The sequence below is a fragment of the Schistosoma mansoni genome, chromosome 1, assembly GCF_000237925.1.
Source record: "Schistosoma mansoni strain Puerto Rico chromosome 1, complete genome".
Taxonomy (NCBI): Eukaryota; Metazoa; Platyhelminthes; class Trematoda; order Strigeidida; family Schistosomatidae; genus Schistosoma; species Schistosoma mansoni.
Window position 1 is genome coordinate 35,107,934 of NC_031495.1, and position 15,419 is coordinate 35,123,352.

At 39.1% G+C, this 15,419-nt stretch overlaps 1 protein-coding gene across 5 annotated transcripts; it reads left to right on the top strand.

Annotated features, from left to right (window-relative positions):
- Nucleotides 1–12,244: 12,244 nt before the first annotated feature.
- Smp_036270.1 (putative arginine/serine-rich splicing factor) lies at nucleotides 12,245–13,910 on the top strand (the record flags this gene model as incomplete). 5 transcript variants are annotated; one of them, XM_018794202.1, is made up of 5 exons in its annotated part: nucleotides 12,245–12,546; nucleotides 12,581–12,894; nucleotides 13,005–13,078; nucleotides 13,114–13,501; nucleotides 13,542–13,829. In XM_018794202.1, 4 exons carry the CDS (start codon nucleotides 12,793–12,795, stop codon nucleotides 13,827–13,829), a joined length of 852 nt encoding a protein of 283 aa, XP_018648638.1. The 5 variants fall into 5 exon arrangements, with proteins under 5 accessions (XP_018648638.1, XP_018648637.1, XP_018648640.1 ...); XM_018794200.1 differs by having other exon boundaries at nucleotides 12,581–12,653; XM_018794201.1 differs by having other exon boundaries at nucleotides 12,254–12,546; nucleotides 12,584–12,653.
- Nucleotides 13,911–15,419: the final 1,509 nt, after the last annotated feature.

Below are 15,419 nucleotides of genomic sequence, written 5' to 3' on the forward strand. Positions count from 1 at the left end.
CCACTAAGAATGTTTATTACAAACTGAACTAGACGATCTGAAATCAATACGTGCTTTGATGACCCTGTGCGGATAATGATTAACGTGACAGAATATAAGCCAAAATGTTACCTGTTTATCCTAACACTGTATTCTTGCTTTAAATTTTAGAAAAATATTTAGTCGTAAACCAGGTCCCTTCTCTTAAATCTCCTCTGCTAGCACGGTCTTATATAGATTTCTTTCCAAAGTACTGTCCCGTTTCCTACAACTAGTCTACACACTTGCCCAACAATTTATCTGATGAAAGGACGTTTAATTCATTGTGCCTCAATTGTTCTATCACAAATGGTTCAATTTCACTAGACACATATAACATCTACTTTATCGCTTATTCTTTTCTCCTTCCTCATCTCGTTTTCAGCAGCAGACCTATACACGTGTATTAAGTATGTGACAGCGTCCTACGCTTTACTTGACACTTTTCATGCAACAGAAAAACCATAGTTCTTCCGTTAGAAGCCTGTTAAAGCAGTTACCTGGAAACTACTAGCAAGAATTACCAAGCGATATTGTAAAACTTGCGTTTGTATTTGAACAGTTATGGATTTACCATAATGTTTCGCATTGTAGAAGTTCTGGACCTCATCCACGTCTTTTCACGACCATTACTTACTCATTTCAACTCAGCACCATTAGACAAGCCGAATTTCGCATTGTGCATTCCAGTTTTACTACCACTGATCACATTCTTACACACTAAAAGCTATTCTCCATGTCTGACGTATGTATCTGTTATACAACATGCCAACCTAATTTAGTAGCTTATTATAGTAAATCTTGTGGTCTCTGTTACAATCTGATCAAACATGTACACTAGTACTTCCCATGTTACCTGTGAATAAGTTATTACAATTGTCAAAACGTCCTTGGATTCTTCGACCGTGTGATAAGGGTAGATGGCTCATTATCTCGCATCTTATGATAGTGTACGGTTGTGATATTACTTACTTACTTGCGCCTGTTACTCCCGATGGAGCATGTGAGGGCTTCTCTTATGACGCGATTGGGTGGTTTCCTCAAAGTACGCTCTATCCACTTCCAGAGCCTCTTCCTGATTTCTCCCTCCGCTGCAAACTGGTTTGTTGTCTCCCACAGTAACCTGTTGCTGATAGTGTCTGGCCATCGGATCCGAAGTATCTTGCGTAGACAGCTGTTAATAAACACTTGTATCTTCTGGATGATGGCTTTCGTACTCCTCCACGTCTCCGCCCCATACAGTAGAACTGTCTTGACATTAGTATTAAAAATTCTAACCTTAGTGTTGGTTGACAATTGTTTTGAGCTCCAGATGTTCTTCAGTTGTAGATATGCTGCTCTTGCTTTGCCGATCCTTGCCCTCACATCTGCATCAGATCCACCGTGTTCATCAACGATGCTGCCCAGATATGTAAAGGTTTCCACATCCTCCAAAGCTTCTCCGTCAAGTGTAATTTGATTGGTGCATATCGTATTGTATCGGAGAGTCTTGCTTTTCCCTTCGTTTATATTGAGACCTACTGCTGCTGAGGCTGCTGCCACACTGGTCGTTTTCTCCTGCATTTGTTGTTGCGTTTGTGATAGAAGAGCCAGATCATCCGCGAAGTCTAAATCGTCAAGCTGCATCCTACCTGTCCATTGTATCCCGTGCTTTCCTCCAGATGTTGGGTTGTGATATTGCGGGACTCAAAATCAAATAATGGACTACTTTTGTAACCTAAGGAAGAGGTGTATGAGACGAAACTCGGTACTGTATTCCCTCAGATTTAGTGTTGTGCCCCAGAAAGTAGTGCTTTCACCGCAACTCAGAGTCACTACAATTGAAGTCCAAGGTTCAACACTTCGTAGTCACAACAATATTTGATTCTACGTGTGAAAAGTTATGCTCATTTACTTGATCATCACTCTGCATTAGGTTTGAGACTTTATGGTATACGACGAAAATCTCATCAAAATATGAACGAGAAAAAATAATGGTTCATACTATTATCAAGACCAAGATTGACTTTACCAATGTTTCTGACCATACAAAAACATTTTTGCCTGATAAAAGATTGGCCAAATGTTAAACCCATATTTATCCTTCGTTTGGTGATGAAGCTAGAAGTTTTGAATATCGTGGCTGTATGTTATGTAAAATGACGACTATTTGGGGCTTGGTATCACTATTTCAAACGCTAATATTTCATCATTCAGCGGGAGAAATAGGAAATGTAATGTCTACATAAAATGAGGGACTAAATAGTTAACCACTAGCAACAATATTTTTGTCCTAACAGTAGGTTATTGATTGACTTTCAACCTCTCACCTTCTGCTGCTACACTAGAATAGTATTATAGCCGATAAACAAAGAAACGCACATGTGACAACCACAGTGGAAAACTGTGAAAGGGAGGGAATTATAAAATAATTTGGTACAACCAAGAAGCCTTCAGAGAAATATAGTAAATTGAAGCAACCTATCGAGTGGAAAGGAGGCAAATCAACAAATAAAGATGATAAACAATCAAACGGGTTCGTATAACACTTTATATAACACTTTAAAAGGCTAATAACCCTGTTACTAAACTCTAAAGAACTTCACCAACTATTCCTTGAACTCCCGCCTACCAATGAGGCACTTTATTATGGACCGCCCAATATCTAGACGGAACAAGAATATAACGAACTCCATTGTCGTTAGTATAAATATAGCAAAACTAAAGAAAAACATGCTTTATCCTTCCCCACTATTTATTGATTATTAACCATGGCCTTCCGCTCCTAACCCTCATTTTCAGTTTTCGAATCTCTCTAATAGATAAATCCAAATTATTCTTCCTAAGTGTCATGTCCTTTTATTTTTCTTATTACAAGTAGACAGATAACTCACTAATCTTATGGATGCTGACCAACTAAGGCCGATCAAAAGAAGCTCATATGTCCTAAATTCTTGTGAGTTGTTCAATGTTTTATTTTTTCTTACCCTGAAAATTTTACAATATTTACTTTCATATCCTCTGGTTTGCTATTAGCCCTTACCATCTCTTAACCACATATAATCTGACTTGTCTCTTCTAACCTTTACCATTAGTTATCTTCATTGCAGTACGATATATTAAATGGATATCTAACCCATAATACAAATGTTATTACCATCTGATTTGCTTGTAACATGGAACTTGTAGAGACAGTGTATTCCAAATATGGTCCTTGATAAAAGCAATATTCATACCGACCACAAACGTAAGAGAGCCTAACATCATAAAAGGAGGGAGGGTGGCGTTACTGACCAGCAAACATGTTGGTTGGGAGATAACTTCAATCCACCCGTGTCTGTGGGGCAGAACATATTAATTACGGCTCCTTATGTCTAGTGGGATGTCACGAACCAACGGTATTGATGCAAAATTATTCATGCAAAATACCACTTTGAATCATGTTATAAAAAAAAGCTGAATTGGTTCCACTTCCTACCAAGTAGTCCTAATACAAGCAAACTGGACAATTGGCTAAAAACGAAGCCCACTCTATACCCTATAAAATCTGAAAACAAAAAAAAAGAGAGTTTAAACAGCTTCTAAAGTAAAGAGAGACAGTCATTTGTATCGGAATACTGTTTTCAGCACTTTATTTTATAATTACACAATTCCATACTTCCTTCTGAACTACCTTCATTTATACAGTTCCTTATCCACTCATACCTTGCCCACACTTATTTTTCTTTAACACATTAGTATGTTCTTACCTAATAAATACTTCAGTAACAGACAAATAGACCAAATGGTTATACCTTAACTATTCCTCCATGAATATTGTGTGCTCTGCTTTTCGTCCTTCCTTTTTCTTACACCTTTTTCAGCCTCCTGCAGATACTCCACCGAAAACAGATATGGCACGGGTGACTTCGTCCTACACCGTTATTAAAGCTTCCGATATTCTGGAGGGATATAAGTTCGAAACTTCTAAAAGCCCCCAACTTCGCATGTATCTATTCTCGAACATCAGTTGTATGTTGCAACGCTACCTCCATAAAGTGCGCCAAGTGTGATATTGATATTGACATGTTTCTTATGAAATCCATTTACATTCATATCTTATGAAATATCAACCCAACTGAGTAATTTTCAACAGTGAAAATTGTAACTTCTTTAACAATTTGATCTTGCCTGTAAACCGGCATGCCTCATGTAACAATCCGTTATTTGAGAATAAACTGTTATTATTATTATTATTATTATTATACATTTCATGAATAGACCAGCATCAGCTGTGACTGTGGTCTAAATCTTCAACACCAACATACGGGACTAGAACCTTAAAGACGACCATCACCATTGCCAAAGAAAATAGAGATATTTTAGAACAGCTGTCTGCGCAAGATACTCCAGATTCATTGTTCAGTGACCCATAGCAATAACATTCCATGGCAGAGAGCAAGGCAGCCTCTCGTTGGGTTGGAAATTTGGGCAAGACACTGAAGGTAGATAGAGCACAGTTTACGAAAACCATCAAACTGCACCACAAGCGAACCTGAAACTTAAGATCTCGATTGAAAAATGAAAGGAAACGGAATGCGGAATACATGGTGCTAGGATATACGCCCAGATATCAAGATGATGACTACCGCACCAATTGAGTGAAAAAGCCCAGGATATGGTCGGCATTGTATTCTTAATGCATGGCCTATTCCCCATGGATGTGGTAGGTTCAGTTGAGCTCATCTTAAATAGCGGTAAACTGACTGCTTTCGTTATTCATTCCTTCTAAACGGTCTGCTTATGACTCTAGTAAGTCACCTTAGTACCCTCTATAAAGTCTGTACTTCAAGCGAATGATGTGGATGACAACGAGTAACAGAATTAGTTCACTATAATCTGTCTGACCCTAACGTAAGTAGTTCACATTAGGACGAATTCTAAGGCAAATCAAATGTATTTGTCTAAAAATAGATCCAAACAGAATAAATATAACAAAAACGGTGTTACATTCACAGTTAGACGAATAAAACTCGAAGTTAAGTACGGAAAGGTTTTTATCATATCTGAAACTTTTGCTTGTTTTCACTGTTCGCAAGCATCCCCACCAATCTTCGAAGACCAATATTTTTCTCAAGACCGAGCAGTGGTTGTAGCACCAACTGAATCAAATATAACTAAAGACTCAGGGTAATCGATGGTATCAGTAGAAGATGAACTTGGAGACCATCTGTCCTCTAAAAATAAACATATAGTCCTGATTCTCATACTATCCATACCCTCACTGATTCATGGGAACATGTTTGCACAATTTAGCTTCCATGCACTAATGAAAATGAGAATCAATCCTATTAAGATTTAGCTACAGTAAGGGATATAGATAATGATGTTCAATTAAATGTCAATAATGCGGGACCGCATCCCTAGTTGTCTGAGTAAGCCATCTGGGTTGGTCACGTTCGCCAAGATTTAACGTCACTCTGATAATCTGTGGTAACACAGAAAAGCTCAGGAAAGCGTGTTAACGTAATGGGGGAGACTATTCAAAATTAGTCTAGGCTTCGAGCGACGTACGCAAAAGACACATTATTTGTCACAGTAAATGTAAGATACTTTCCATGTTTTTATGTCTCCCTGCATATCTTTGAGAATCGCTCTACGCAGACGTATTTTGCAACAATAAGTTTTTGTCACATTCTGTAAAATGAAATTATTATCCTGGATACCTTAGTTCGTGTGTTCTGTTTATTGTTGGCCTCAAATGAGATTGTCAATATTTGCTATGTTTTTTCGTTTTCTTCAAAAGTTTCCATTTCGTTTATGTGCTTTTCATGCACAGTGTCAATTTTGTTTTCACTGACCTCCGAAATTCGTGACGGCGATATTGCTTCTTTGGATTCTCATTCCAGCTGTTGAATCGTTTGAAATAAGCTAACCCGCGGTGGATGAACTGTCGGATTGGGAATAATGATTAGTGTTGTTTAAGTTATTTACGCTACCAGACCGGTTGACATAGTAAACCATAGTTATAATAATAATTAATAATAATAATTTATTCCCAACTAACAGTCTGTTACATGAGGCATACCATTTTACAAGCAAGATCAAATTTTTATAGAGGATACAGTCTTCACTATAATACGTTACTCAGTTAGACTGATATTTTATAAGCTAGAATTATGGGGAATAGCACTTCTCACATATGAACGTAAATAATATTGGTAAGACTCGTATTGTCAATATGATAACTGGAGCGCTTTATGGAGATTACGTTGCGACGTGCAACAAATGGTCTGAGAATAAATCCATGTAAAGTTGAGGGCTTCCCGAAATCACAACCTTATATCCTTCTGCAACATCTTAAGCAATAATAATGGCTCAGGAAGAAGTTACCCGTTTCGTGTGTGTTTCCGATGACGTATCTCGAGAGGGCTGACAGGGAGGGTAAGAAAAAAAGGACGAGAAGCGGAGGAGACAATGTTCATGACTATTGAAGTTGACTCATTTGTCGTGAAACAGTAAAGATATAGCTACTTATTCTAGTTCTCTTTCATTAAGGTACTTTTGAAGCGAGAGCATTGTAATAGGTTAAAGTATATGAGCGTAAATATGGTGTAGCTGAACGAAGAACTGTATAAACGGAGGTGGTTCGAAAAGAAGCTGAAAGTAAAGGAATATGCATGGTTTTAAAATATAGCACCAAAAACAGTATTCCGACATACAAATTTCTATCTCCCTTTCTTGTCAAAGCTATTTCAGCTCATTCTTTATTTTTCGGGGTCATGAGCAGGCCCCGGCTTCAGCGAATAGTCCAGTTTTGCATGTAATAGGATTGCTCAGTAGGAATTAAGAACAATTCAGTGTTACGAAACGACATAAAGAAGTATTTCGCACAATAAATTAGCATCAACACCGTTGGTTCATGAAATTCCATTTGACCATAAGAAGCCTTAATTTAACAACATGTTCTGTCCTACAGACACGGGTGGATTGAAGTTATCTCCCCACCATCATGTTTGCTGGTCAGTAACGCCACCCTTCCTCGTTTTGTGATATCAGCTCCCTTACGTTTGTGGTGTGTATGAATACTGTCGGAATACACTGGCTCTACTGGTTTCTAGTTACAAACAAATCAGGTGGTTAAATTTTCGATATTGAGGGCTAGACATCTATTTGTTATATCACACTGCTATGACGATAACCAATGGTATAAGTTATGAGATACTGGTCAGATTATATGCGGTTTAGAGATGGTAAGGAGAGATAGCAAATAAAGGAATATGAGGGAGTATATGATTATGGATTTTCAGAGTAAGAAAATAAAACATTGAGCAACTCACTAGAACTTAGGTCATTATGAGCTTCCTATGATCGGCCATAGTCGATGAGCATCCACAAGGTGAATGAGTTATCTGTCTACTTGTAATAGAAAAAAGACATGATACTTGGGAAGAATAATGCAACTTTAAACATTGGGGGGGTTCGGAACCCGAAAGTGAGGAGTAGGGGCATAAGAGCATGACTAATAATCAATGAACAATAAGGAGGGTAAACCATGTACTCTATCACTAAATTATGTTCATATTAATGACAATGTGGTCCGTTATATTCATTACCAGTCTCGATATTAGGTGGTCAACAATAAAGTGCCTCATTGGTAGGCATAAGTTTATGGAATAGTTGATGAAGCTCTTCAGAGTCAATTAACAAAGTTATTAGTTTTTGAAATTGGTGATGGTATCAAAGTTATGGATAGGTATTGGCAACCTGTTACATAGCAAACTATGTCGTACTGCAAAAAAATTACAACTAATTTGTTTTCGCTGTTTTACTATAAATAGCGTACATGCATAGTCTCAGTCTGTAGACCGGGTTATAGATCATGGTTGGGGTAGGAAGGGTTAGAAATGTGAGTCTATATATCGCTTTGTAGAGAAATATTAGACTGTTCCCTGGCCGACGACACCATTAAGGTTCCAAGGAGAAGTCCCTACATTTATGGGTGTATTTTGGGAGTGGAGTCAGTCACCTCATAGCAGTCGGCATGTGAAGTGTATCTATACATCTTCTGCTCTTATCTTGTCTGTAGTATTCATGTTTGAGGAAATAAAAGAGCAATGTTCAAGGAAGAGTCGTATACATATTTCGTAAAGGGTAAACTTAGTTTTACTGTGAAGAAATCTTTGATTATGAAACCAATAAAGGAGGCATATTCTTAAAATTTTGGGTTTCTTGTGCAATTGGTACCTAGATCATGCACTGATTTCAGTGTCTGAACTCTACTTTTATTCAAGTAAAGTTTTAGTTCATAGGGATGTTTTCCAAAACGCATGGTCCCTCATTTGTTGAGGTTAAATGGTAATTGCCATCTTTTGCTCTGGATAGTTCGATTACTGGGGTCACTTTGAATCTGGGATACACTTTCACATAGAGCTTCAAGCTTCAAGCTGTATAATATTTTGGGACCATCAGCGTCTAAGTATGGTCTCCCCAATTTCATGTTGTTGCACATATTGTTTATATACATAAGAAACAAGAGTGGACCTAATACACTCCCCTGGATGACTCCACTAGTTATCGGTCTCGGTGATGAGAGTCATTGTACTTTACGATTTGTTGACATTCTGTTAAGAGTGAAGCAAACGATGAATGTAGTGGATTGTTGATTCGGAAGGACTTTAGTTTGACGAGAACCCTTTTGTGTGTGACCTTATCTAAAGCTTTCTTTAAGTCTAAAAATAGGACCGATACAAGGAGTCCGTTATTTCGTCTCAGAAATATGTCATTCAGATAGCCTCCGCGTTTTAGCATGCTAGCCGGAATACCATCTGATCCATCAGTGTAGGAGTGTTCCAATGTACCAGTTGCCTTAGAGATATCTCGTACATTGAAGTCTACACTGATAATTTCATAGGGAGGTGCTGGGATTAGTTCTGAATCATTTAGTGGTTTTTCATCAGTTATTGGGGAACGAAAGTGTTCACTAAATAGTTCCGTAACAAGTTTAGAATCTTTGTATACCTGTTTGTCCCTGATAAATACGTTCCTTCGTTTCGATATAGTACGTTTAAGTTTATTTTGGAGAAGTATGATAAATGCGTAGTTGACGTCGAGGCGCGGTTGACTATGATCGCCACCACAGGAAGACTATGTGACAGATATTAAGTTGTATCCCTCCGTAGACCAAAAACCAGAAGGCTGTTGACGGTTGCAATAAGATATATTTGTTGGCAATCTTGTGGTATCGAAAAAATACCGAGATCATGTTAAGTTTGCAAGCGGAACTACCGAGCGTACACGAGTTCGTGTAGGGTCACAGGCAACGGAAGAATGTGTTTTTTGTACACTTAAACAAACAGGTACAGTAAAACAATCACTAGTGCAATTGGTTATAATAATAGTTGTTTCCATTATATCTATCGCGTTCTCGTCATAAAAGTAGGTCACTACAAGTGCGGAGGAGTTATTATTAAACTGCATAGCACATTTTTCCTGCGCGAGTGTTTTTTGTGTACGTATTGCCTCTGTCTGGACTAATATTTCTGTTTTCGTAACCAAAGAGGAAAATTCACTAAGGTTGTTGAATCGAGTACAATGTCTTTGAGGACGCCTTTGTGTACCGACCGGTATATACAGATTTTTGGAAAACTTAGGTTTCCGAGATTCTAAAGGTGCGATTTTGTTAGATATTAACGGTGCTGTAATAGAATAGTGTGTCAGTATGGTTTACAGTAAAGAAGGTTCGCCAAGTTGGTACTTCCTAGGCAATTTCGGGAGTTTTTCCAATCGACCTTGTGATAGTTTCTATGAATTGTTACAGTTTTACGTCTACCGTTTGTGGTTTTTATATTGGCGAGGTTGTGTTAGAACTCAGGGGGTACTCCTTATTAAGAATACTGAGAAGATGAATACTATCCTAAAAGTAAAATAATATATTTAATATGAAGACAGGAGAGATAATTTCAAAATAATCATGTCTACATAGCCGGGCCATGTGTCCTCGATAATCATTACCTGATTGATTCCCATTACTTTTCACTGTCTATCTAACGTTCTGTGTCCTGTGGAGTAAAATAACGAAGGTCGGGCCTTGTGGCTGATTTGTGGAGATAATTTAGTGCTATTGCAGTCACTACAGACTTAAGTTACTGGAATAAGTGCGGTGTCTTATTCACTTGTTAAGTGACTGTCTTCAAAGATTTAAGCATTTGATATTTGACAGCTTGATTATAAAGGATGAGAATCCGAGTCATTTCCAAGTATTTTCTTGTTCATTTAGTGGACGGGTGGTGCGTATAAAAGCATAATTTCCATCCAGGATTTAGGTTCAGTCACCTAAAACTTTTCGTGCCTTAAGGTAACCCTCGTGCTATTGATAGAAGAAACCAGAGAAGTAGTGAATAGGTCTTTATATCGATCTTCGCGCAGTCACAGTGGAGCGTGGGATTATCTGTTCAGACAAACGAAGGCCCTCAACATTCAATATAAGATAATAGGGAATATAACGCTTACAAAAGGTAAGGAAGTGAATGAATACTTGAACAATACTGTTCTAGCATATGCTTGGTTGTTTGGGGTCAACTCTTAACCAACCAACCTGAGCTGTTACAAACTAACTACACACATCTACTTACAAGCCGCTGTAACACACCTCAGCTTGCAGGATGAGAAAGTAAACTAAGTAAATGTTAGAGCTTTAAATAAAACATTTTTGAAAGTTATGAACTAATATATAGCGTAATGAGACATACGCTTACATCTCACGATGTAGCATGTAAGATGTTCAGCTGTTGGTGGAATGATTTGTTAAACAATGTTTGAAGGAAGAAGAGCGCGAGGCCACTAACCCAGACAAAAATTTCACTATTCAGTACGGAAAGATAGAAAATGTAATGTTTACACAAAATAAGGAAGCAAACAACTTTTTGTCTGTGGTGTTTTAATCCTAATAGAAGGTATATGACTTGCTATTGACCACTTGATGTAGGCTGCTACAACACTCACCCACAAGATGGACGGAAAAAAGTCAGAAAATGCTTGATGCCAAATATATGATAGACAATGAAATACAGATTTGCTAAAAGTTGACGGAGATGTATGGTAAAGCAACTTGTGTCTCCTCCTACCTCGAGGATCAAACTATCAGCCAGAAAAAATCACTTTTGATCGTAAGACTGTTTCAATATCCGTTAGGACATGGAACTCCGTTTTCACGGTGAAGGCCTATGTTTTGCTACTACCTACAGAGTCATTAAATGTTTTCGGAAACAAACTATGGCCTTTAAAAGTTTACAGAAGTAGCACATTTAGAAACGCGTAACAGCACATCAAGAAAGGCGACAATTCACCGTGTCTGTTTCATGACAATCATCAATATAATGGCATCTTTACTACCAGATATTCTCACTAAATTATTTCTCCACAGGTATTCTGACACTGCTCACAGGTCCAAACATATTCTTTGGACACCCAGACGCATTTCCATCAGTGATGGTAAGCCATATCTTGAACTTTAAGACTTGTGATGGTTTCGAAGTTCTTTCCCGAGAAATATTTACGTAGGTTTTTCGACAAACTAGGAGGTAAAGTATCCCCCTTGATGAGTTCTCTAATAATCTTGCTCGTAGAAAATAGACTTTCCAAAGACAAAGACTACTGACACATCTTTCTGCTGCAAAACCTTGGAGGTATAAAATAGAAGTGACTTCAGTGGTAACTAAAGAGTTTGCTCTATCTAAGTAAAGTTAACGAAATAGTTCACTTGGAAGGAAGTCCAGAAAACTTCGCAAACGAGATACTCGTCCAGTACCGTGTATTAATTATTTGGTTGTTAACAAATGAAATGGACACTTGGGATAACTAGAAATAACAGGTTAAAAGCTAAAGAAGTGTTGCATATAACCCTGAAAAAGTAATTCATCTAGGTTTTTGGGAGATTGTGGGTCTTCAAGTCGAACTAAATGTCTCTCATTTTGACTTAAAATAATTACTAAAAAAGAATATCTATATAATTCGAAAATCTATGTTTCCAGGGACATTATTCACAGATGGAGGACATGCAACAGGAATTTCTTTGAATAATTTCACCGCATCATTATTCTAGCATTGAATCATTCAGCATCATGTGATGTGCAAAAAATGTCACTAAAGAAAAAAATGTATTAAAATTTCCATACATAACAAGAATCATCATCTTCTGAGATATTATTTGATGCCAAGTTTGTGATTGGTTGTTTGAATCAGTTCTGTATGGTTGCTTCTGGCTGTCAGTTTCGAAATGTCAAGAGTGTACGTTGGCCGTATACCTCCGCGGTGTACCGAGAGAGATATTGAGCGGTTCTTTAAGGGTTATGGACGATTAAGGGACATCGTTCTTAAGAATGGATATGGCTTCGTGGAGTTTGATAATGAAAAAGATGCGGACGACGCCGTATATGACCTCCATGGAAGAGACTTACGAGGTGAACGGTTGATCGTTGAGCATGCTCGCCTTCCTCCTGGCACTCGAGGCGGCAGCAGAAGAGCCGGTGGAGGTGGTGGCGGAGGTGGTGGTGGCAGTGGTCGCGATCGGTAAGCTTCATTACTAATCTTTCATCTGTTACAGCAGGTACGGTCCGCCAACTAGGACGGAGTATCGTGTTATTGTTGAGAATCTCTCGTCGCGTGTGAGCTGGCAGGTAAGGGATTGTTGTTTGATTGTTTGTAAGAACTGCAAGAAGTAACTAACTGCTTGTTATCTCGAATTCAGTTACCGCTCGTTGACGTTCGGTCGTTTCGGGTGGCGTAGGACGCGTAGGATTGGTCGTTTTCCATGCCATGGTCAGTCGCCCAGGGTTGTTTCTGGTCGCGCCGTTCAACGGTCGTCCGGCCGAGCATGTGGTAACGTGGTCTCGTACTGTGGTCAGATCAAAACGCGAGGTAAATTACTCGCGCGTTTTTAAGTACTAGGCTAGCTTAACCCAAATTAGTAGTATATATTAGCTTATTATACAGGGCACGGTTTTTCAGTTGTTTATTCTTTTTTACAGGATCTCAAAGATTTGATGCGTAAGGCTGGAGAAGTTACTTATGCGGACGCACACAAGTCAGCTAAGAACGACGGGTAAGTTGTGCAGTTTTCCGTAACTTCCATTCTAGCATTGTTGAGTTTGCTGCCTACGCTGATATGAAGGAAGCAATCGAGAAATTTGATGGCTACGAGCTTTATGGACGCAGGCTACGTGTTTACGAAGACCGACCAGGCCAGAGGTCACGATCTGGCTCTTACAGATCGCGATCTGATAGTCGTCATTCTCATCGTTCACGAAGTCGAGACTCTCATCGCAGGCAAAAGTCTAGAAGTCCTCGGCATCGACATGATAGGTCACTTTCAAGTGATAGACAAAGATCTGAATCCGGCAACGATTCGCACAGGCGCTCCAAAGAAAATTCTAATGACCCACGGTCTAGAAGTCCATCACGCCGTTCCGGGACAAACCGTTCCAATGCAAGATCCAATTCTCATCTCAGCAACAAGCGCTCTTTGGTAAGTCTTGCTCTTTCATTCGACCTTTATTACTGTTTAGGATGCCGGTTCCCGTTCCCCGAGCTGCAATGGTAGGGAGAATAGCATAAAAAATGATCTGGATCGGCGTTCGAGGTCACGTTCTATCTCACATTCTAGGTCTGGAAGTAGGTCACGTTCAGTGGAATCGAGGTCTCCTGGTCGGTCGCATACACATTCTCGGTCCGCATCACGATCGCGTTCAATGTCGCATCGTAGTGAGTCTGGGACGCCTAGACGTTCTGACGAGGAAATGGACGGAAGGAGCAACGGTGCCCATGAGATTCGAGGAGGTGATTATGATGAGTAATCGCATTTAATGTAGACTTCAAGTCATTGTTATTTTACACGCATACTAACTATTCTGCATAAAGCAGCTTTTTCATATTCAGCTGTTGAGTCTTGTTAAATTGTGGAGGAGGGGCTGGTCGGTGTATTATAATGTGATTTAAGAATCCATGTTTTTCGCGGCGTCACCAGATTTTTACTGCAATAGCTAGCTTGCATATTTTTCATCGCGCTAAGTTATGTACTCTCATTCTGCTGCTGTCAGAATGTCACATAAGTCACCCATGAAATCCACTTCACCATTTCGAGTTGCTAGGCGACTATTGTCATGCCAAGTTATTCCTTTATATGGTGCTTGAAATCGCGTTTCTGGCGCGAGGCAATTGTTACTTAGAATACCATTGGTCCTAGCGATAATTAGGTTAGTCTACAACGCCAAATCTCATGCAGTATGGCAGTAGGCTTGTGTGAACTAAAGGGTAGACTGTCCCACCAACCATTAAGATAGACTGTGTCCACACAGGCGTTTGTTCAGACGGTTGGGGAGTTTACGGACTGTTTTTTAAACCTCAAACCCATTTCGGGTGAAGTCGCTCATCGAAGTTAACATGTCAGACGTGCATTACAGTCGTCCCACAAGGTTCCTCTTCACTATGTGTAGGTGCCTAGTGGCAGTCGTCCGTGTCTTTCAGACGAGTACACATGTGTGGCCGTCAGAGATGGGTGTTTATAAACTTGATCTAACGCGTTGTAAGACAACTAAATCTTTTGCTGTTATGAAGTGATTGGCCATGCACTGAATCAAGTATTCTCAACAAAATGAGGAGTTGATTTGTTTCGTATCAAAAGATGAATAGTTTTAGATGTGTTGTATGAACTGTCTTGGATGAGGCATGCTTACGAGCTATAATCGTTTCATGTTGAATCCATATTAATAAATCGGAGGTTTTGAATGCTTATTAGTCTGCATAAACGTTAATAAGGTTGTTGTGTTCCTTAAGGACCATTCTTGAATTACGGTTATACCCATTTGGTCACGTGTAACCTTATCGATGCTCCTCAAGTTAGTACCTTAGATGTGGACGCATCATAGCGATTATCTACTTGGGATTGTAACATCAAAAAGATGCTTCTACAACTAATAATATCTGATTTAAGCTTGAGTGGGAGTCATCGGTGTCAAGAGGCAGCTTCACATCTCGATAAAGAATGAGTGTTATGTGTCGGAGGGTTGACCTCAGTATCGTCCAGCAGCAAAAACCTCCGGCTGGTGAGATGTATTATCCACCAGATCGACAGCCTAGACGCTCACGAACCACACGAGACTTCTCACGTGCACAGCATTGATGTTGGGTAACCTCCCAAGGAATATTAATGAGGTTAAGTTCGGAAGTGTGTTTTGTCAGTGTAATAGTATACTGTTATGAAGGTTCCTAATGCCTTTACAGCTACCAAGTCTTATAGTAATTAGGTTGGTGTTGCTTACCAACCAAGATTCACTTTCTGTAATACTAAAGATAGAAACTTGGTCCCGTTACCGGTAATTATGTAGTGTATGGATTTTTTCACTAGATCAGTGTCTGACCCTGAGTATTTTCTTAGCAAGGTATGT